The sequence below is a fragment of the Plecotus auritus genome (genome assembly GCF_963455305.1).
Source record: "Plecotus auritus genome assembly, chromosome: 6".
Taxonomy (NCBI): Eukaryota; Metazoa; Chordata; class Mammalia; order Chiroptera; family Vespertilionidae; genus Plecotus; species Plecotus auritus.
Window position 1 is genome coordinate 141,765,565 of NC_137773.1, and position 21,131 is coordinate 141,786,695.

At 39.6% G+C, this 21,131-nt stretch overlaps 1 protein-coding gene across 6 annotated transcripts in view; it reads left to right on the top strand.

Moving 5' to 3' along the window:
- The window catches only part of ATG7 (autophagy related 7), a 267,739-nt gene that overhangs the window by 15,531 nt on the left and 231,077 nt on the right, over window positions 1–21,131 (top strand). For 4 of the 6 annotated variants that reach the window (XR_013960775.1, XR_013960776.1, XR_013960777.1 and 1 more), the window contains exons 2-4: window positions 11,322–11,494; window positions 11,987–12,041; window positions 19,795–19,912. Coding sequence is in view for 2 of the 6 variants with exons in the window: in XM_080671745.1 (XP_080527871.1) it covers window positions 11,322–11,494; window positions 11,987–12,041; window positions 19,795–19,912 (346 nt within the window). In the remaining 4 variants the exon portion in view is untranslated. The remainder of the gene's footprint in view (window positions 1–11,321; window positions 11,495–11,986; window positions 12,042–19,794; window positions 19,913–21,131) is intronic. The other 2 variants (XR_013960778.1, XM_080671746.1) reach the window with 1 other exon arrangement.

Below are 21,131 nucleotides of genomic sequence, written 5' to 3' on the forward strand. Positions count from 1 at the left end.
CAAGAGTAGTGATGCTAGCAATTGAGATATTCCAAAGAGAAGCCATAAAGTGCTTCCTATAAGTGAAAAGGTATGAATGTATAGGAAAAAACATAGTATATATAGGTTCTGCAGTTTCAGGCATCCACTGGGCATCTTGGAATATATCCCCTGCAGATCAGAGGGAACAATATTCAATGATTTTTAAAAGTGTATGATCAAAAAAGCAAGTACGGCTTGGCCAACATGGCTCAGTAGTTGAGCATTGACCTATGAACCAGGAGGTCACAATTTGATTACCAGTCAGGGCACATGCCCTGGTTGCGAGCTTGGTCCCCATTGTGGGGCATGCAGGAGGCAGTCCATCAATGATTCTCTCTCATCGTTAATGTTTCTCTCTCTCTCCCTCTCCCTTCTTCTCTGAAATCAATAAAAATATATATTTTTCTAAAAAGCAAGTATGATTCATGGTGACAAATGCTCTAATGTAAGTTTTCATTTGGAGAAGGGAACTATTGATACCTACTGACTATGGGTTTTAATGAAAACTTCGTAAAGGATCTTAGGAGATGAGGAGAAATTTTCCTGGTAGATGGGGAGAGGTTTCCAAGAGGCCTCAGCAAAGGCATAAGGCCGAGAAACTGGCAGGCCAAGGCAGGGATGACACCTGACTCTCTGTGTCTTAAGTCTAGTAAGGGTTTGGTTGGTTGGTTGATTGGTTGGTTGGTTAACAAGGGACTGAAGGGACTGAAGTCAGTGATCCGTGAACACATTTCTGTGGGGAGTGGAGGTGTGAGATGGCATTGTCTGGTGCACGATGTTGCAAGTCCATACTAAGGCAGCAGAGATTTTTAAAGACAGTGATGCATTGTCCTTTGTGATTGACTAAGCTTATTGATTATGTAGAAAAATATTTGATTATTATAGTTCCCATTTCTTGTTTTCTGTTTGTTTTTCTGAGTTTGTTAAGTCCCCATTGTGAAATTTTTATTAATTCTTAATTGGATTTCTGTTGGCAAAGAATATTTTTAAATATGACAAACACATTAAGCCTGTTGAAAAACAACCACCCATGAAGAATGCAGTAGCAAACTTAACTGGCTTCTGGAACATGCCGGGACACACAGTTGGTTACTTTCCCATGCTGATCCTACCCTTACAGCATGTTCTGTTTTTAATAATCTACCCTCAAATTCCACTTTAGAAAGCTACCACTGAGCTCCTTTTAAAAATGAAAATCCAATGGCATTGACCAGGCCTCATTTTCTTCTTCTTTTTTTTTTTTTTTTACTTTTAGTGTTCTTTGCCACCATTTGTCATTACTCTCTTCAAACTTTTTTTTTTTTAATGCAGTGTGTGGATATGGTTTAATCTTTTCTTGATAATGATTGATTTTTTAAATTTATTTTTTTTTATCATTTATAGTATTATAAATGTCCCCCATCCCCCCCCCCCCTTACCTCCCCCTCCACTCAACCCCTGTCCCATCCCAGGCCTTCATTACACTACTGTCTGTGTCCATCGGCTATGCATATATGCATAGAAATTCTCTGGTTCACCTCCTTCCCTCACTCTACCCTCCCCCCCCCCCCCCCCTGAGATCTATCATTCTGTTCCATGCATCCATGTCTCTGGACCTATTTTGCTTGTCAGTTTTTTTTGTTCATTAGATTCCACATATATGTGAGATCATGTGATATTTGTCTTTTAATGGCTGGCTTATTTTGCTTAGCATAATAATCTTCAGAACCATCCATGCTGTCACAAAGGGTAAGAGATCCTTCTTTTTTAAAACCTGCAGTACCTGACTATTTAGTCAGGAACACTGACCTCTTTTCCCTTAGATAGTAAAATTTTAAAAAAAATGACAACAGTAGCTGTCTGGTGTGAATGAATCAAAATTATACCTATTTTTTTCAGATCGGTAAAAAATATATTTTTTGGTGTGTTGCAGAATTTTAGTAGTTAGTTTATATGTGCCTTGAGATGAAAAAGGTTGAAGATCACTGGTCTAGGACTCTCTTCCTGCCTCCTTCAAAGTAATTTTGCCACCGTAGACTTCTGTCATATTTCCTGTTCCAAACTGTCACTTGTTTCCCACTCCAGAATTCTTTCTTCAGCCTCGCTTTTTTTTGTTTTTTTAATCCTCACCCAAGGATATGTTTTCATTGATTTTTAGAGGGAGGGACAGAGGGAAGGTGGGAAGAGAGAGAGAGGGAGAGGGGGAGAGACAGAGAGAGAGACATTGATGTGACAGAGAAACATTGGTCAGTTTTTTTGTGTCCTGGGAACCAAACCCACACATAGGTATGTGCCCTGACCAGTATTTTGAACCCACAACCTTTTGGTGTGGATTCAAAATACCGGCCAGAGCTCCCTGGCCAGAGCCAGCCTCACTTTTGAAGCCTTCTCCATCTTGTCCTGTGTAACCCACTTAGCTTTGTGTATGCATTGCTGTTGCACAGTACCAGCCCTCCTACTAAGAAGAACTAGGCTCATGCTTCCTGGTTTCTACCACAGTAGTTCCCTGTCTTTTTCCTTCAGCCCTCTGCCCATCTTCAACACATATTCCTTCATAGAAGCTTTCTCCCTGCTCTGCTCCACACCCGATGTTGATTTTTAGCACTTTTATGTAATACTAACTTTGCATTTTTCATATAGATACTATCAGTCCAAAGCTCCTTATCTCTAATTCTAAAATCCAACAAGTTTGGAAGACTTAGCACAAAACTGAGGCAAAATCTCTCTGAGTGGTTGTAAACTTGTCTTTTTAATTTATTTATTCCATAGTGTGCCTATTTATACATTCTGCAGAAATATGAATTTGGTGATGGGGTAGTTGGACAGGATGGAAAGTGAAGGGAACTTATCAACCCGCACTTTTTGGAACTGCCAAGTTTCTCTAGTATTGTGCTTCTCAGACTGGGGTACCTATATCCATGAGAGTGTACAGGGAATATAGGGAGTTACTGTGTATACCTGCTCGATTGCCAGGAGGGTCAACTTTATGATTTGAGGGAAAATATGAAATATTAAAGAAAATGTAGTAAGACACAAAATTTTCATGCATTTAAAGGATAAAAGATGAGATTTCAGAGAAATGCAGGCACTGTGGTTAGGTGGGAAGAAACGTCTTCATTCTCCTCGGCTGGAGTGCTCAAGCACTGTTCTTTTTCAGAACTCAACAGTTTGTCTTGTTGTGTTTGTAACTGGCTGGACTCTTGTACTTGTAAACTTCTCTAGGGCCACACAGGATGGCAAAAACTGCTGAGACTAGGACTATGTGTAATAAAGAATAACACTAATTCATCAGTCACACTGACTTGGACAAAAAAGGAAGATGTACAAAAGTGAAGGCCAAGAAAAGTTCTTAGAAAAATCAGTTGTAACGTAAAGAGGCTAAACTTGACAACACGGGCAAATTACTCAGGTTGATTTCCAAAGATGTATTTTCAGGTAGCCCAAATACCTCTAAATAGAAAAGTGTCTATTTAGATCAGTTGCCCATTTTTTGATTGGGTTGTTTATCTTCTTTTTGTTAAGCTGCATGAGTTCCCTGTTTATTTTGTTGGTTTCCCAACCCCCACCCCTAGTTTTATTGAGAAGTAATTGACATACATTCCTGTATAAGTTTAAGGCACACACACACACATACACACACATATGCATACATATATACTAGAGGCCCAGTGCATAAGATTTGTGTACTGGTGGGGGGGTCCCTCAGCCTGGCCTGCACCCTCTCATAGTCCGGGATCCCTTGGGGGATGTCCACCTGCCAGTTTAGGGATCGGGCCTAAGCTGGCAGTCAGACATCTCTCTCACAGTCCAGGGCTCTTGCAGTCCTGGACCCCTCGCTCCTTACCGCCCACCTGCAGTGGAGGCAGGAGAGGCTCCTGCTACCGCCCCTGCACTCGCCAGCCATGAGCCTGGCTCGCTGCCTCTGGGCTCACCAGATGTGAGCTCGGCTTCTGGCTGAGCTCACTGACCACCAGGGGGCAGCTCCTGCGTTGAGCATCTGCCCCCTGGTGGTCAGTGCGCGTCATAGCGACCGGACGTTCCACTGTTGGGTCGATTTGCATATTACACTTTTATTATATAGGATCACAGATTCTTTATTCACCCATCCATGGATACTTAGATTGTTTCCATGTCTTGAGTATTTTAAGTAATGTTGCTGTGAACATGGGTGTACAGCTATCTTTTCTAGTGTTTTTTTTTTTTAATTTCTTCATTGATTAAGGTATTACATATGTGTCCTTATTCCCCCATTACCCCCCACCTCCCATTCATGACCCCACCCCTCTGTTGTCTGTGTCCATTGATTAGGCTTATATGCATGCATATAAATCCTTTGGTTGATCTCTCCCCCTTACCCCCATCCTCCCCTTCCTTCCCTGAGGTTTGAAGTTCTGATTGATGTTTCTCTGTCTCTGGATCTATGTTTGTTCATCAGTTTATGTTTTTCATTATATTCCACAAATGAGTGAGATCATGTGATATTTATCTTTCTCTGCTTGGCTTATTTCACTTAGCATAATGCTCTCCATCTCCATCCATGTTGTGGCAAAATGGTAAGAACTCCTTTTATACCGCAGCATAGTATTCCATTGTGTAGATGTACCACAGTTTTTTAATCCACTCATCTGCTGATGGGCACTTAGGCTGTTTCCAAATCTTAGCTATGGTGAATTGTGCTGCTATGAACATAGGGGTGCATATATCCTTTCTGATTCGTGTTTCTAGTTTCTTGGGATATATTCCTAGAAGTGGGATCACTGGGTCAAATGGGAGTTCCATTTTTAGTTTTTTGAGGAAACTCCATACTGTTCTCCACAGTGGCTGCACCAGTCTGCATTCCCACCAGCAGTGCACGAGGGTTCCTTTTTCTTCGCATCCTTGCCAGCACTTGTCATTTGTTGACTTGTTGATAATAGCCATTCTCACAGTTGTGAGATGGTAGCGCATTGTCGTTTTGATTTGCATCTCTCTGATGATTAGTGACTTTGAGCAGGTTTTCATGTCTCTTGGCCTTCTGTCTTCTTTCAAAAAGTGTCTATTTAGATCAGTTGCCCATTTTTTGATTGGGTTATTTATCTTCTTTTTGTTAAGCTGCATGAGTTCCCTGTAAATGTTGGAGATTAAACCCTTATCGTTGATATCATTGGCAAATATGTTCTCCCATGCAGTGGGCTTTCTTGTTGTTTTGTTGATGGTTTCCTTTGCTGTGCAAAAGCTTTTTATTTTGATGTAGTCCTATTTGTTTATTTTCTCTTTAGTTTCCATTGCCCTAGGAGCAGTATCAGTGAAGAAAATGCTTCAGCATATGTCATAGATTTTTCTGGCTGTGGATTCCTCTAGTATTTTTATGGTTTCCCGTTGTATGTTTAAGTCCTTGATCCATTTTGAGTTTATTTTTGTGTATGGTGTAAGTTGGTGGTCTAGTTTCATTTTTTTGCATGTATCTGTCCAATTTTACCAACACCATTTATTGAAAGAGACTGTCTTGACTCCATTGTATGTTCATGCCTCCTTTGTCAAATATTAATTGAGCATAGTGATTTGGGTCGATTTCTGGGTTCTCTGTTCTATTCCATTGATCTATATGTCTGTTCTTGTGCCAGTACCAGGAAGTTTTGAGAACAGTGGCTTTGTAATACAGCTTGATATCTGGTATTGAGATCCCACCTACTTTGTTCTTCTTTCTCAGGATTGCTGTAGCTATTCGGGGTCTTTTTTTTATTCCAGATGAATTTTTGGAAAGTTCGTTCTAGGTCTGTGAAATATGCCATGGGTATTTTAATGGGAAGTGCATTGAATCTATAGATTGCTTTGGGTAGTATGGACATTTTGATGATGTTGATTCTACCAATCCATGAACATGGTATATTCTTCTATCTGTTTATGTCTTCTTTTATTTCTTTTTTCAGTGTCGTGTAGTTTTCCACGTAGAGGTCTTTTACCTCCTTGGTTAAGTTTATTCCTAGGTATCTTAATTTTTTTGGTTTGATGGTAAATGGGATTGCTTTTTTAGTCTCTCTTTCTGTAAGTTCATTATTGGTGTATAGAAATGCCATATGTTTCTTGGCGTTAATTTTGTATCCTGCTACATTGCCGAATTCATTTATTAAGTCTAATAATTTTTTGATGGAGTCTTTAGGGTTTTCTATGTAAAGTGTCATGTCATCTGCAAATAAGGACAGTTTTACTTCTTCTTTTCCAGTTTGGATGCCTTTTATTTCTTCTTCTTGTCTGATTGCAATGGCTAGTACTTCTAGCACTATGTTGAACAGTAGTGGTGAGAGTGGGCATCCCTGTCTTGTTCCTGTTCTTAGGCAAAATGGTTTTAGTTTTTGCCCATTGAGTATGATGCTGGCTGTGGGTTTGTCATATATGGCTTTTATTATGTTAAGTTATGATCCTTCTATTCCCACCTTGCTGAGAGTTTTATCAAGAAAGGGTGTTGGATTTTGTCAAATGCTTTTTCTGCATCAATTGATATGACTATGTGATTTTTGTCTCTCAATTTGTTTATGTGATGTGTCATGTTTATTGATTTGTGAATATTATACCATTCTGGCATCCCCAGGATAAATCCTACTTGGTCATGGTGTATGATCTTTCTGATGTACTGTTGGATCCGATTTCTTAGAATTTTGTTGAGGATTTTGGCATCTCTGTTCATGAGGGATATTGGCCTGTAATTTTCTTTCATTGTGTTATCTTTATCTGGTTTTGGCATTAGGGTGATGCTGGCTTCATAGAAAGAGCTTGGAAGTGTTCCTTCCTCTTGAATTTTCTGGAATAGTCTGAGGAGGATAGGTTTTAGTTCTTCCTTGAATGTTTGGTAAAACTCCTCTGTGAAGCCGTCTGGCTCCGGGCTTTTGTTTGCTGGAAGCTCTTTGATGACTGCTTCAATTTCTTCCATGGTTATCAGCCTATTGAGATTTTTAGTATCTTCCTGAGTAAGTTTTGGAAGGTTGTATTTTTCTAGGAATGTGTCCATTTCCTCTAGGTTGTCTAGTTTGTTGGAATAGAGTTGTTCATAGTATTTTTTAATAATCCTTTGTATTTCTGTGGGGTCTGTTGTTATTTCTCCTCTTTCATTTCTGATTTTGTTTATTTGGGTCCTCTCTCTTTGCTTCTTGGTGAGCCTGGCTAGAGGTTCATCAATCTTGTTTATCCTTTCAAAGAACCAGCTCTTGGTTTCATTGATCTTTTGTATTGTTTTTTTTTGGTCTCTATGTCATTCACTTGTGCTCTGATCTTTTAACATTTCCTTCCTTCTGCTCACTGTGGGCTTTTCTTGTTGCTCTCTTTCTAATTCTTTGAGTTGTTGAGTTAGATGATTTATTACCATTTTTTCTTGTTTTTTGAGGTAGGCCTGTAGAGCTTTAAACTTTCCTCTCAGTATTGCTTTCATTGTGTCCCATAGTATTTGCATTGTTGTGTTTTTATTGTCATTAGTCTCCAGGATGTTTTTAATTTCTTCTTTGATCTCATTGATAACCCAATCATTGTTTAATAGCATGCTATTCAGCTTCCAAGTGTTTGAATTTTTTGGAATGTTTTTATTGTAGTTTATTTCTAGTATTATGCCATTGTGGTCTGAGAAAATGCTTGATATGATTTCAATCTTTTTGAATTTGGGGAGACTTTGTTTGTGACCCAATATGTGGTCTGTTTTTGAAAATGTCTCATGTGCACTTGAGAAGAACATATATTCTGTGGCTTTGGGGCAAAATGCTCTGAAGATGTCAATTAGGTCCATCTGATCTAGTGAGTCATTTAGAATTGCTGTTTTTTTGCTGATTTTTTTGTCTAGAGGACTTATCCAGTGATATCAGTGGTGTATTAAAGTCCCCTACTATGATTGTATTGTTGTCGAGCTCTCCCTTGATATCTTTCAGGAGTTTTTTTATGTATTTGGGTGCTCCTGCTTTGGGTGCATATGTTTATCAGGGTTATATCCTCTTGTGGTATCGATCCCTTTATTATTATAAAGTGGCCTTCCTTATCTCTTGTTATGGCCTTTACTTTGAGGTATATTTTGTCAGAAATAAGTACTGCTACCCCAGCTTTTTTTTTTTTTTTTCATTTCCATTTGCCTGAAAGATGTTTTTCCATCCCTTCACTTTCAGTCTGTATGAGTCCCTTTTTCTGAGGTGGGTCTCTTGTAGACAGCATATATATGGGTCGTGATTTTTTATCCATTCAGCCACTCGATGTCTTTTGATTGGAGCATTTAGTCTGTTTACGTTTAAAGTTATTATTGAAAGGAACTTATTTGTAGTCATTTTTATTTTTTGTGTCTGTGTTCCTTCTTACCTTTTTTATTTCTTCTTTTTACACCAGTCCCTTTAGCATTTCTTGCATTGCTTGGCTTGGTAGTGATAAACTCCCTTAGCATTTTTTTGTCTGTGAAGCTCCTTATTTCCCCTTCAATTTTGAATGATAACCTTGCTGAATAGAGTATTCTTGGATTCAGTCCCTTGGTTTGCATCACTTTGTAAATTTCCTTCCATTCTTTTCTGGCCTGATGTGTTTCTGTTGAGAAATCATTTGATAATCTAATGAGAGCTCCCTTGTATGTAACTTTCTGTCTCTCTCTTGCAGCCTTTAAGATTCTCTCTTTGTCCTGAATATTTGCCATCGTAATTATTATGTGTCTTGGTGTGGGTCTTTTCGGGTTCATCCTTTTTGGGACTCTCTGTGCTTGTGTGACTTTTTTCTTTGCCACATCAGGGAAGTTCAAATAGTTCTTCTAACCCTTGTTCCTCTTCCTGTTGTTCTGGCACCCCTATTATTCATATGTTGCTTCATTTCATGTTGTCCCTTAGCTCCCTTAGGCTCTCGTCCTGTCTTGTAATTTTTTTCTCCAGTTGCAATTCACTTTGGCTGTGTTTTGCTTCCCTGTCTTCTAGTTCACTAATTCGTTCCTCCGCTTCTCCTAGTCTACTGTTGAAACTTTCCAGGGTGTTTTTTATTGCAGCTATATCACTCTTCATTTCTTCTTGATTCTTACATAAGTTGTTGATTTTTTCATTCATTTCTTCTTGATTCTTACATAAGGTGTTGATTTTTTCTTCCATCTAGTTTATGAACTCTATGACCCTTATTCTGAATTCTTTTTCTGACGTATTGCATTCCTCTGTTTCACTTAGCTGCTTTTCTGGCGATTTCTCCTTTTCTTTCTTTTGGGGGTATCTTTGTCTACCCATTTTTGGTCTCACCGACTGATCTAGACGTCGAGCTGTGCAGGGGCTGCTCCTTGGGTGGCAGTGGCTTCTCTGGCTGCGGTTGCTCCTCGGGCGGTTACGGTAGCAGCTGCTTCTCAGTTGGCGGCGGCTCCTCTGGTGGGTGCTTTTCGCAGCAGTGGTGCCTTCTCTGGCTAGTGGGGGAGGCTGCTTGTATAGCTGCTGTTCCTTGGACGGGGGTGGGCTGATTATGAGGTTGCTGCTCCTCGGATGGGGACAGGTTGCTCATGTCCTCTGATCCTTGGACGGGGGCCAGGTGCTCACATGGCTGCTGCTCCTCAGACAGGGGCGGACTGCTCGCGTGGCTGCTGTTCTTTAGATGGGGGCTGCATAGTGTCTTTTATGACCTAGTCTCAGAAGCCACACACCATCACTTCTGCAGTATCCTAGTGGTTGCACAGGTTAGCCTTATTTTAATGTTTCTCGCTCGTCTCCTTTGTTGCCTCCTCTTCCACAAGATTGGTACTCATTAGTAGTCGCCTTATGTTAATTACACATATATCATATCTACCAAATTAGACTGTAAATTCCTAGAATATGGATCATGTATTTGTCCCAACACTTTCTATACACTTTGTGTTGCTGGAGGACACCTAAACACTCTTTTCTAGTGTTTTTATTTGCTTTGGATATATTCTTGAAGTGGAATTGCTGGGTCAGATGGTAGTTCTACTTTTAATTTTTTGAGGATCCTCTTTTCCATGATGGCTGTACCAGTTTATAGTCCCACCAACAATGCACAAGGATTCCCTTTTCTCCACATTCACACCAGCATTTTTTATCTCTTGTATTTGATGATGACCATTCTCACAGGCTTGAGGTGATATTTCACTGCAATTTTAATTTGCATTTCCCTAATGACTTGTGATGTTGAACATTTTTCCATATACTTGTTGGCCTTTCATATATCTTCTTTGGAGAAATGTCTATTTAGGGCCTTTGCTCATTTGTTCTTTTGCTGTTGAGTTGTATGAGTTCTTTATATACTTTGGATATTAACCCCTATCAGATATATGGTTTGCAAATACTTTCCCATTCTGTAGGTTGTCTTTTGATTTTGTTGATAGTTTATTTTGTTGTGCAGAAGTTTTATGTAGTCTCACTTGTTTATTTTATTTTATTTTTTGCCTGTGCTTTATGTGTCATATCCAAAATATCATTACAAAGACCCATGCTAAGAGTCTTTATTCTTATGTTTTCTTTTTGGAGTTTTATGGTTTCAGGTCTTACACTTAAGTTTTTAATCCATTTTGAGTTAATTTTTGTGAGTGGTATAAGATATATGTCCCGTTTTATTTTATATATGAATATCCAATTATCCCAGCACCATTTATTTAAAAAACTATCTTTGCTCCATTGAATATTCTTGGCTCCCTTGTCAAATAGTAATTGAATATATGTGCTGGGGTTTATTTCTGGGCTCTCAGTTCTGTTCCATTGGTCTATTTGTTTTTATGCCAGTGTGGTACCTTTTGCTTCGTTCTTTTTTCTTAGGATTTTTTTTTTTCTATTTGGGGTCTTCTCTACTTCTATCTAAATGTTAGGAGAGTTTTTTTCTATCTCTGTAAGACATGCCATTGGAATTTTGATAGGGATTGCATTAAATCTGTAGATGTCTTTTGGTAGTATTGATATTTTAACAATATTAATTCTTCCAAACCATGAACACAGGATACCTTTCCATTTCTGTCTTCTTTGATTTTTTTCATTAACGTCTTGTAGTTTTCAGTAAAGATCTTTCATCTCCTCAATTAAATTCATCCTAAGTATTTTATTGTTTTTGATACTAATATAAATTGGGGTAGATTTCCTTGTTTCTTTTTCAGAAAGTTCATTTTTAGTGCTTAGAAACACTACTAATTCTTGCATGTCAGTTTTATATTATGCAGCTTTACTGAATTCATTCATTAGATCTAACCATTTTTTAGTTGAGTCTTAAGGATTTTCTCTATATAAAATTGTGTTATCTGGGAATAGAAAGTTTTACTTCCTTTCTTCTTTTGTTTGTTTTAATTAAGCATTATTACAAATGTTTATTTTTACCATGTTTTGTGCTATTTAGTTGTGTTCTCTTTTGTTTTTCAGTAGGCACCAAATAATGGCAGCAGCTACGGGGGATCCTGGACTCTTTAAATTGCAGTTTGCCCCCTTTAGCAGTGCCTTGGATGTTGGATTTTGGCATGAGTTGACCCAGAAGAAGCTGAATGAGTATCGGCTGGATGAAGCTCCCAAGGACATTAAGGGTTATTACTACAATGGTAGGCAATATTAAACTCCATCTTCCATCATCTTCTGTTATATTCTCTGCCCTCCAGTATAGGGTCAGCTTTCTTTTAGCAAGGACACTTTTGTCTTTTACAACTAATGGTCTTTACCAGTTTCTATTTTATTTCCTGACTTTGGACCCAAGTTTATCTTTACCTCTTTTTTCCCTATTGTGGGAAAAGGAAAGGGTGCTGTAAAACCCCAGTTATTAATCCAAAGAATTAATACTGATTATTTAGTATTGCTGGCAGAGAAGATTGGAAATATTTTTTCCCAATTAAATTTTTTTCTATATTCTTAGAAAATTTCTCAAATTCACAAAAGCTCTGTCATTTTAAGCTAAGCCTCTGTTTAGTTTGGATAACCACGAATTTGATGGGGAACTTTGGGCTCAACAAAGAGAACAAAATTACACACAAATATTTTTGTTTTGAATGCTGCTTTTAATGACTTAGAATTGAAAATGTGATAATGCTTCTGTGCAGGTGATTCTGCCGGGCTTCCAGCTCGCTTAACATTGGAGTTCAGTGCTTTTGACATGTGAGTATTTTTTGCTCCAAATCTATAGTGAAGAACACTGTTTGCTTTTTTCAAGAAATGAGTACTCTTAACCTCTCTCATAGGTGGACCACAGGGAAACTTAGGTAGCTCCCTGGTGAACAGAGCCAGTTCCTCATGATTCTCTTTACCTCTCATAACAGAGAGACAAATGCTAGATGCTTAAGACTACCTCATTTATTTTTTCAGCAGGTGTTTATCAGAGCCTGTTTGGTGCCAAGTACCATGTAGATTGCTTGAGACTTAGATAACATTCCTCTTGAGTTTGATTGTAGTTAATATTTTGTGATTCTTTATTGGTATCTCTTGATTTATTCCTTTAGTTGCTTATCCATGAGCATTACTGAATGTTTATTAGGCTACTTCTATATAGAAGCTACTGTGCAAGATAATTCTAGAGATATACATAGAAATATGACATATACCCTCAAAGAGTTTTTTGTCTGGTTGGAGGCCATGGGGAATTGCTGCAGAGAAGAGAGGCATTTATTGATTTAAATAGCTAGGCATTTTCACATACATAAATAATCTTTTCAGACCTGCCAGGTGTAATTTCTCTCTTTCAGATGAGAGAACTATGGGTCAAAAGGTAAAATGGCTTGCGGAAGGTCACATGTGGCCTAATTTAGGAAGCACTCATGAGAGAAAGGAAAAGTGTAATTCTGAGGTTGCAATGAGTGGCCAGGGGCATTTTATTATCATCTACAGAAATAGAGAAACCAGAAGGGGGCTAAAATTTTAGGAGGAGGTAAGTTTGTTTTAGAACATGTTGAGATGACAGCATCCAATAGAAATGTCTGGAGGCATTGGAGTCAAGCAGGGTTGGTCAGACTAGGTTGGAGAGTCTTCCATGAAGAAAAGATCATGAGGCTGTAAGAGAGGAAGAGACTCTCCTGTAAGAAGAACAAAGGGCCAGAACATACCTGATTAGGGAGGACAAGAAGATACAGAACTACCAAATGAAACGGGAGTTGTCAGAGAGGAGAAAGAACCAGAAAAGAGTTACAGAAACCAAAGAAGGAAATGTTTTCAGGAAGGAAAGAGATGGTCTACAATGTCAGAAGCAAAAAGGTCTGAATTCAATGCAAGGGTCACTGGATTTGATTAGGTCTTTTGTGGTCCTTGAGAACTGTTTTTCAAACTGAATTCTACACAAAAGAGTGGAACAGGATCCTTGTTGGGGGCCTATAAAACAATTGAGAATTAAAGACTTACAGCAAGCATGTCAAACTCACGGCCCGTAGGCTGCATATGGCCCACAGTGAATATTTTTGTGGCCCAGCCAATATAACGGTATGTAAGAAACATTTTAATATATATTTTGTAACTTAATTTTTACAATATCCTGTTATACATTATATATGTATATATGTATATTATATAAGCCTAAGCAGCCATCTGACCGTCTGACCGGTAGCTATGATGCGCACTGACCACCAGGGGGAAGACATTCAACACAGGAGGTGCCAAGTGATAGCAACTGTGCAGGGTGCTCTTTCACACTCAGGACCCCTCTAGGGATGTCAGACTGGTTTTGGCCCGATCCCCGCAGGCCAGGCCAAGGGACCCCACCTGCCAGAGGGACCCTGCTCACTCCGCAGATGCCCTTTGAGCCCCAGCGCTGCCCCAGGTGCGGCCGGCCGGGGAAGGACCACGGGAGGTTGGCTCCAGGGCATGTCAGGCCCGTCTTGCCCAGTCCTGCCCTGCCGGCCACCTTCTAATTAATTTCCTTTCATTGTGCACAAATCCATACACTGGGCCTCTAGTTATTAATAACAAACTACAACGTTCACTAATGACTGCTTACTATAATTGTGTTGCATTCATTTCCTTTGCGCACCTTATGTATAGGCGCACCATTTCTCTCCACTAATACTAGCAGTGAATATTTTAGCATCCGATTACCACATCACTAGTCTTGTACTATCTTGTTTGGTGCGCAACAGGAAATATTTCGCTTTCAGAGAATAAGAAAAATTGATTTATTTGCGTTATGCTTATTGTGCAGTTATTGAGTGTCTGGTAAGTTAATGTTCAAGAAAAAATATTATATTTTATTAAAATTTTCTATTATTTTATGTTAACGATTACTCATTTATTTCAGCCCTTTGTATTCAGCGTTTCTCTATTGACATAAAGCTACATTTTTATGAAAATTGAAGCTTTTTTTTTTTGCAGCACACATAAACTTAAACCTTGTTTATTTGGCCCGTGTTAGCCTTTGAGTTTGACGTGCTTGACTTATAGGCTTCAGTGAGGTCCACATTTTCTGCTTTCTTGTACTTTAGCAGTGTCAAGATGAGGGATTTGGGAAAGGCAGAGATCTTTGTAAGGACTGCCTGGTTTTTGAAAATGATAGTAGTCAAAGGTTAGGGTATTTCAAATAAAGTAATCCTAGAATTAAAAAAAAAAAGTTTCTATTGATTTTAGAGAGAGATGAATGGAGAGGGGGAGAGAGAAATATCAACAAGAGAGAAACATAATCAGTTGGCTGCCTCCTGCATGCTCCCTACTGGGGATTGAGCCCATAACCCAGGCATGTGCCTTGGCCTGGAATGGAACCAGCAACCTTTCAGGGCATAGGATGATGCCCAACCAACTGAGCCACACTGGCCAGGGTCATAGAATTTTTTTTTAATCTCTCCAAAATTCAACACATTTTATTCCTTTATCTCAGTCAAATTGTAAAATTAAATTCTGTAACATAGTTGCAAGACAATGTTAGTCTTTATATCTTTAAAATGTAAGTATTGGTCAATAATAAATTCCTGTGATTACTTGTCAAAACCAATTAGATCCTAGTAATCGCTTCCCTGTTTTGGCAAAAACTAACTTCATTTTGGAGCAATTGCAAGATAATGAGGAAAGTATAGACAGTTTACAAGCAATAAATTATCTGAAGATGGTAAAGTGGGGACTATCAGTAGTGTAGTTTTAATGTAATCTAGAGAGTCTAACATTCATCATTGCCTCTCTCCTATCTTTATTCTGATACTAGAATGAAGATTATTTTTTAAAAGATATTAATAGTTTCCTTCTTTGGAACAATTATAGAAAAAGCAGTTCACAGAAGTTTGTAGTAAGCTTGATCTTACTACAAAATCCAGGCATCTTAAACTTGAGTGATCCAGAAGTTTTAGCTGAAGGGGTTAAGAAAATCTGTGATCCCACAGCTATGACTTTCACACAAATTGCTTGTTTTTTCTGGTCATATTTGTTCATTTAACTACTGAATACTCACAATATGTGAGGCTCCCAGGAAGGCAGTGGGGGAGAGGAACAAGAATAAAACATAGTCCCTAGTATTATGAAAATAGCTCTGGATTTGAAGGCTACTCCAGCCAATTAACCAAGTTACCTAGAGTAAGTCCCTTTAGTTTCTTAGCTTCAGTTTCCTCATTTCTAACTCTCAGCTTCTAGTGTTCCTTCTAGTTCTAAAAGTGTATGATTTTCTGAGTCCCTCTTTCTTAGGATGATTGGTGTTATGGTCTGAATGTTTGTGTACCCCCAAATTCATATGTTGAAAACCCAATGCCCAAAGTTATAGTTTTAAGTGGTAGGGCCTTTTGGAAGTGTTAGTTCATGAGGGCAGAGCTCTTACTGATGGGATCACTGCCCTTATAAGAGTGCCCAGAGAGCTGGCTTGCTCCTTCTGCCATGTGAAGACAGAGGGAGGAGTGGGCAGTCTGTGACCAGAAGAGGGCCTTACCAGAACCGAAGTGTGCTGGCACCTTGATTTTGGGCTTCCAGCCTCCAGAACCCTGAGAAATATATTTGTGATGTTTATAAGCCACCCATTCTGCAATATTTTGTTATAGCAGCCCAAACAGACTAAGACAGTTTGGAAGTTTAATGAATGCACTTGGAGCTCCTTATTATTGTACTTTATTTTTATTACTGCACCTCTGCATGGGTTTGTAGGAAAATCTTTATGCATTTATTCATCAAACACTGAATGCTTCTTATATGCAGGATGTGTAGGTGTTAGGAATACAAAGACTTATGAAACACGGAGCTCTGGAGGAGCCCTGGATAGAGGTAGAAGATAAATATTTGCATTATAGTGTGCTCTGTGCTATAATAAATATGGAGAGGTAATAGTTATTTCAGAAATACTTATTGTTTCCTCTGTATCTTGACAATAGAATGTGCTAGGTACTGGGCATAGGGAGAGGAATAAGATACAGTTGAAGAGCTAACAGTCCTAGTTCTCACTTACAACTGCCATGAATATTTCAGCTTTGCATAGCACCAGATAAATCCCCTCTACTCTGAGTCTCTGGAAGCCTCTTGGATCTCTGCCAGAATTAGCAACACAGGATTCTGCTCTCTAAATTGTATTAGGTAAATGATCACTTTATAGTCCACTTTGTAGTCCAGGGAACTGGTCCGCTCTTCTTTCCTCTTAAGGCTTCATCATCCTGGGTGGGGGTAGAGGGGGGGCGGGGGCTTGCCTTTGTGTGCTGCTTAAGATGGAATTGTCACTTTCAGGTAATAATATATAGAAAGGGAATGAGTCAGGGTGAAAACAGGTAGAGGAAACATTCCCAGTCTCTTAAAGGTCTTAGCCAAGCAGGGTCATGCATCACTCTCTCAGATTCTGCTGGGGAGAGTGCAATGTCTCAATTATGTTGCAAGGAAGCCTGGGATATGTGGTGCCCAGCTACCAGCATCTTATATGTATTCTGTTTCTGTTTAAGAAGAGAATAGATTTTGGTGGACAATTTTTGTATAAGCATGAAACTTTGTGTGTTTGTTTTTTTTTAAGTTTTTCTTTCCCTGGGCCTCTTTCTCTTGAGGAACATTTATCTTTTTTAGTCATAAGAACTATTTTTCTTTGCTAAGCTTCAAGATGGACTCAATTATAGAAAAGGGGAGTCCTCAAATAACTTAAAAAGTAGTTAAGGAAAGAAGACTCATGCAAAATTATCTGTGTGGGCCTCAGGCTGTCTCTTATTCTCTCCTATCTTACTACTACCTAACGTAGATCTGGATATGTACTAGTTACTCAAATAATTGTTGCATTTACTTACAAGCAGTCTAAGTGCATGGCTGTCAAAATGGGATAGGATGTGGTTGATGGAAAGATACCAATGGACTCTGTTAGAGGATGTTATCATCAGAAACTCAGATTATTTTGGAAAGCAGGAGATAATGCAGCATGCTCCCAGACTGAGTATGACTTCTCAGAGTTCCCTGTGGCCATGCAAAGCTGTGGAGTAAGGTTCCTACAAGTGTGAAAAGCGACCTCAGCCCTTCTGGGGGATTTATTCCATCCTGACCACCTCCACTGCCTGTCTGTTCTGGAGACTCTGGCCACATGCCTGGTTTGGCCAAGTGTAATAACAGGTGCAAAACAATCTCAGTACTTTCTTGAGTAATCACTGGGAGATTGCGTGAAGTGAAAGCCAAATTTTCAGAGATAACAGGCCTGGGCTCAGGCCTTTATGAGATCCAGTCTTTAAGGTTAATGTACACATCATTTTGAGTTCAGTGTTGGCTGTAGGGAAGATTTCTAATTCTGTTTTGTTAAACAGCTTTATTGAGGTATAATTTACATACCATAAAATTCACCATTTAAAAATGTACAATTCAGTGGCTTTTAGTATATTCACTAGGTTGTGCAAACCACCACCACTATCTAATTCCAGGACATTTTTGCCACCCTCCACAAGAAACCCCTGTACTCATTAGCAGTCACTCTTCATTCCTCTATTCTCTCTCCCTCCAACCCTAGACAACCACAAATCTACTTTCTGTCTCCATAGATTTGCCTATTCTGGACATTTCATGTAAATGGAATTATAGAAAACTAAACTTAACAAGTGTTCAGGACTAGAATTTGAACTAAAGTCTCTTGTTTCCAAGTCAAGAGCTCTTTCCAGTTCTCATCTGAGCCACCTCTTTGTGGAACAAATGGAACTTGAACCTTAAAAAACTAGAAGAATGGTTTTCTCTCCCAAGATAACTTTTTATATTTGTTTCCCGGGTCACTTCCCCTCGTAGAACTTTAATCACGAAAAATGCTTCTTCGTTGAAACGTCCTCTGGTTCTCACTCACTAATTGCATGAGCACTGATGTTCTAGGAGCATAGCTGTCCTGGCAGTTGCTAGAATTCTCATGATGTGGTTTCTTCCACTCTCAGAGCAAGGCTTGGGCATGGCTTTCACACACCCAGGATTTTTGGACATTTAGGAAGGAGAGTATCTTCCTCCTGTTGTGCTTGTATCTAAATTAGATCTTATCCTCTTTCTTCTATTTCAGCAGTGTTTTCTTCAGCACAATGTAGGTCTAGTTTTTTAACTTCTCCATTTCTTCCTTTTTCCCTCTAGGTTTAATCTCACCTCTTCATGATATCATTTTCTCATCAGGACTATTTTTGATGGCCTCATTTTGCCTGGATTAAAAATATTCTTATGTTGGGGTAGACTGGTGACAAACAGCCTGTGATTGCTAACTTATCAGCTCCCAAAGGAAGGCCCTGGACATTGAAAACTGCTTCACCCCAGGGCTTGGCGTTTGAGCCTTACAGACTGCATTTGGCAGACTCTTTGTCACTCATTGCACCCCTTCACACCTGTTCTAGGCTTAGCTCTCTTCTTGCAGCTCCTCTGAACCCAATTTTACTCAGAATTAGAATGAAGAGACACCGGGTCTTTTAAATACAGCTACCATCAGTGCAATAAATAACCAATGCATTTTTCTTTTCTGCAGTAGTTGTTAAGTGACAACAGTATTAGGCTGCTGAGATGATATTTTTATTTAGCATCATCTGTAACCACTAAACCACAAGTTAATCATTTTAGAGAAGAGACCAGATTTCTCCACATCTGAGTTTGTGTTCAGAATCAACTCATCTTTCCCTCTCTTGACTTTGATTACTCTGAAGAATCTGAAGCCTTCCTGGGCATTTTACTGTACACATGTGGCGTGATGGATTGGCAGGTGGCCCAGGTGTAACACATTTTGTCTATGTGACTCAGACAATCACCAGGGGTTTGCTCATAAGCAGCTCTATTCAGAGCCTGTTTGGGCTGGGCTTGGTTGTGGGACAAAAGAGAGGGACATGTTCCTGGCCCTTAAGAGAGGGACACGTTCATATCCTCCCAATTGGAGGACATGTTCCTGTCCTCCGATTGTGGGGATATGACTGTTTGCTTGAAAACACTCTAAAATACTATGCTTTGTTTTATATATAAACCATTACCAGAGACAATGGGAGATGGCTTCCTGGAAGAGGAAGGTTTGGAATGGGGTCCTGAATCCTGGGAAGGCTTGAGTGAGGAGTGGGCAGCACAGCATTTTGGAGTTAACTAGTTCTGACTTTAGATTCTAGCTCTACCTATTCTTATATGACCTTAGGCAAGTTATTTAAACATGTTATGAGAATTCAAGCCTTATACAGTTCTTGGCACAGTAGAAGTTTAATGTTTCCCTTTCAGGTTAATGGTGGAAAAAAATAAAAAATAGAGAAATAACTTATATTTGGGGGGCAGTGGAAGAACAGCATGCTGAGAGTTTAGGGTAAGGGGAATATAGATGCTTTTGAGAGATTCAGTGCCTGTTTTTATTTTTTAAGCAGTATATTCATCTTTTTCCAAAGAAATGTACAGTCTTCTATTTGTTCCTCCAGAGTACTGTCCTCTGTCTCTCACTGTTGTGCTGGTGTGTTTGTCATTCCCTGGCTCTCTGAGTCCCAGCTGTGCCTGTTAACCATGTTTCTGTTATATCCAGGAATGCTCCCACCCCAGCCCATTGCTGCCCAGCTGTTGGAACACTGTATAACACCAACACACTCGAGGCTTTCAAGGCTGCAGATAAGAAGCTACTTTTGGAACAAGCAGCAAATGAGGTTAGCTGGGAAAACATGATGTAGTCATTGTATTTTCTGTGGTCCTGCAGGCATGTTGTTTCTGATCAGATGCAGGGATCTGTCATAGAAACTAGTATATAGTTGATACTCAAAGATAGTTGGCTTCTGTGTTGGTGGGAAGGTCAGAGAGAAGACACTGTGGCTCTCACCTGGGGTTAGGCTAGAATGCAGGGCTGTGTGTGAAAAGCTTTGCTGCTGATCGCCCATTATAACATTCTGAAACAGCTTGACCTCTGTCTGAGTTCTGTTTTTATGTCTGAATGCCTTTGGGTTCTTTGTGCCCCTTGAAGAGGCTTTCCAGTTCTAAGCACTGGAGTGCTGTTGGAGCTGATAGTGTAGTCTCTCTAGAATCCTCAGGGCTAAATCTAAACCACTCCGTGTGATTAACAAGGCCCTTGGGTCCTGGCCTCCGTGGCCTTTCTGTCCTGTCACTCTTGCCCCTGCCTTCTCTAACCCGGTCACAGTAAATCACTTCTCATTCCTTCCTTCACCTGCTTTTTGTTCTCTCCTCTTTTCTCAGGACACGATGTTCTCTCTGCCTGGAATGTCTTTCCTTTACTTCTTCATATCTGAGTTAGTGTGAAGAACTAAAATGGGAGGACAATTTATTTAAATGCCCTCTAACTCACTTAATTGAGTGGTCTTCACACTAATCTCAAATAATAGAGTCTTGCCCTGGCTGGTATGACTCAATTTGAGTGTCACCCTGTGCACCGAAAGGTTTGATTCCTAGTCAGGGCACATACCCAGTTGCTGGTTTGATCTCCAGTCCAGGTGCATGCAAGAGGCAACTGATCAATGTTCCTCTCTCACATCAGTGTCTCTCTCTCTCTCTCTCTCTCTCTCTCTCCCCCCCACTTTCTAAAAACATAAATAAAAATATATTTAAAAACAAACAATAACAAAAAATAGAGTCTTTTAATGTGAGTGCATGCCATGGTCAGAGAAGGAAGTTTCCTGCCTTTGGTCTTGAAGAAGGTGTCCCTTCTGTCCCTCATGATGAATGCACGTGATGATGGTTGTTCTTGGCCTGCAGCTTGACTGCTTCTGGGCTCCTGCTTTGGCTGCACATTCAAAAGGCCGGCTCCAAAGTTGGGTCGGGTCTTAATCCATCATGGAAAAAGCAGGTTGCTCCCCACAGGAATTCTCACTCCTTGCCCAGGGCTCGGACTTTCCCCACAAGTCCCCCCACTTGGCT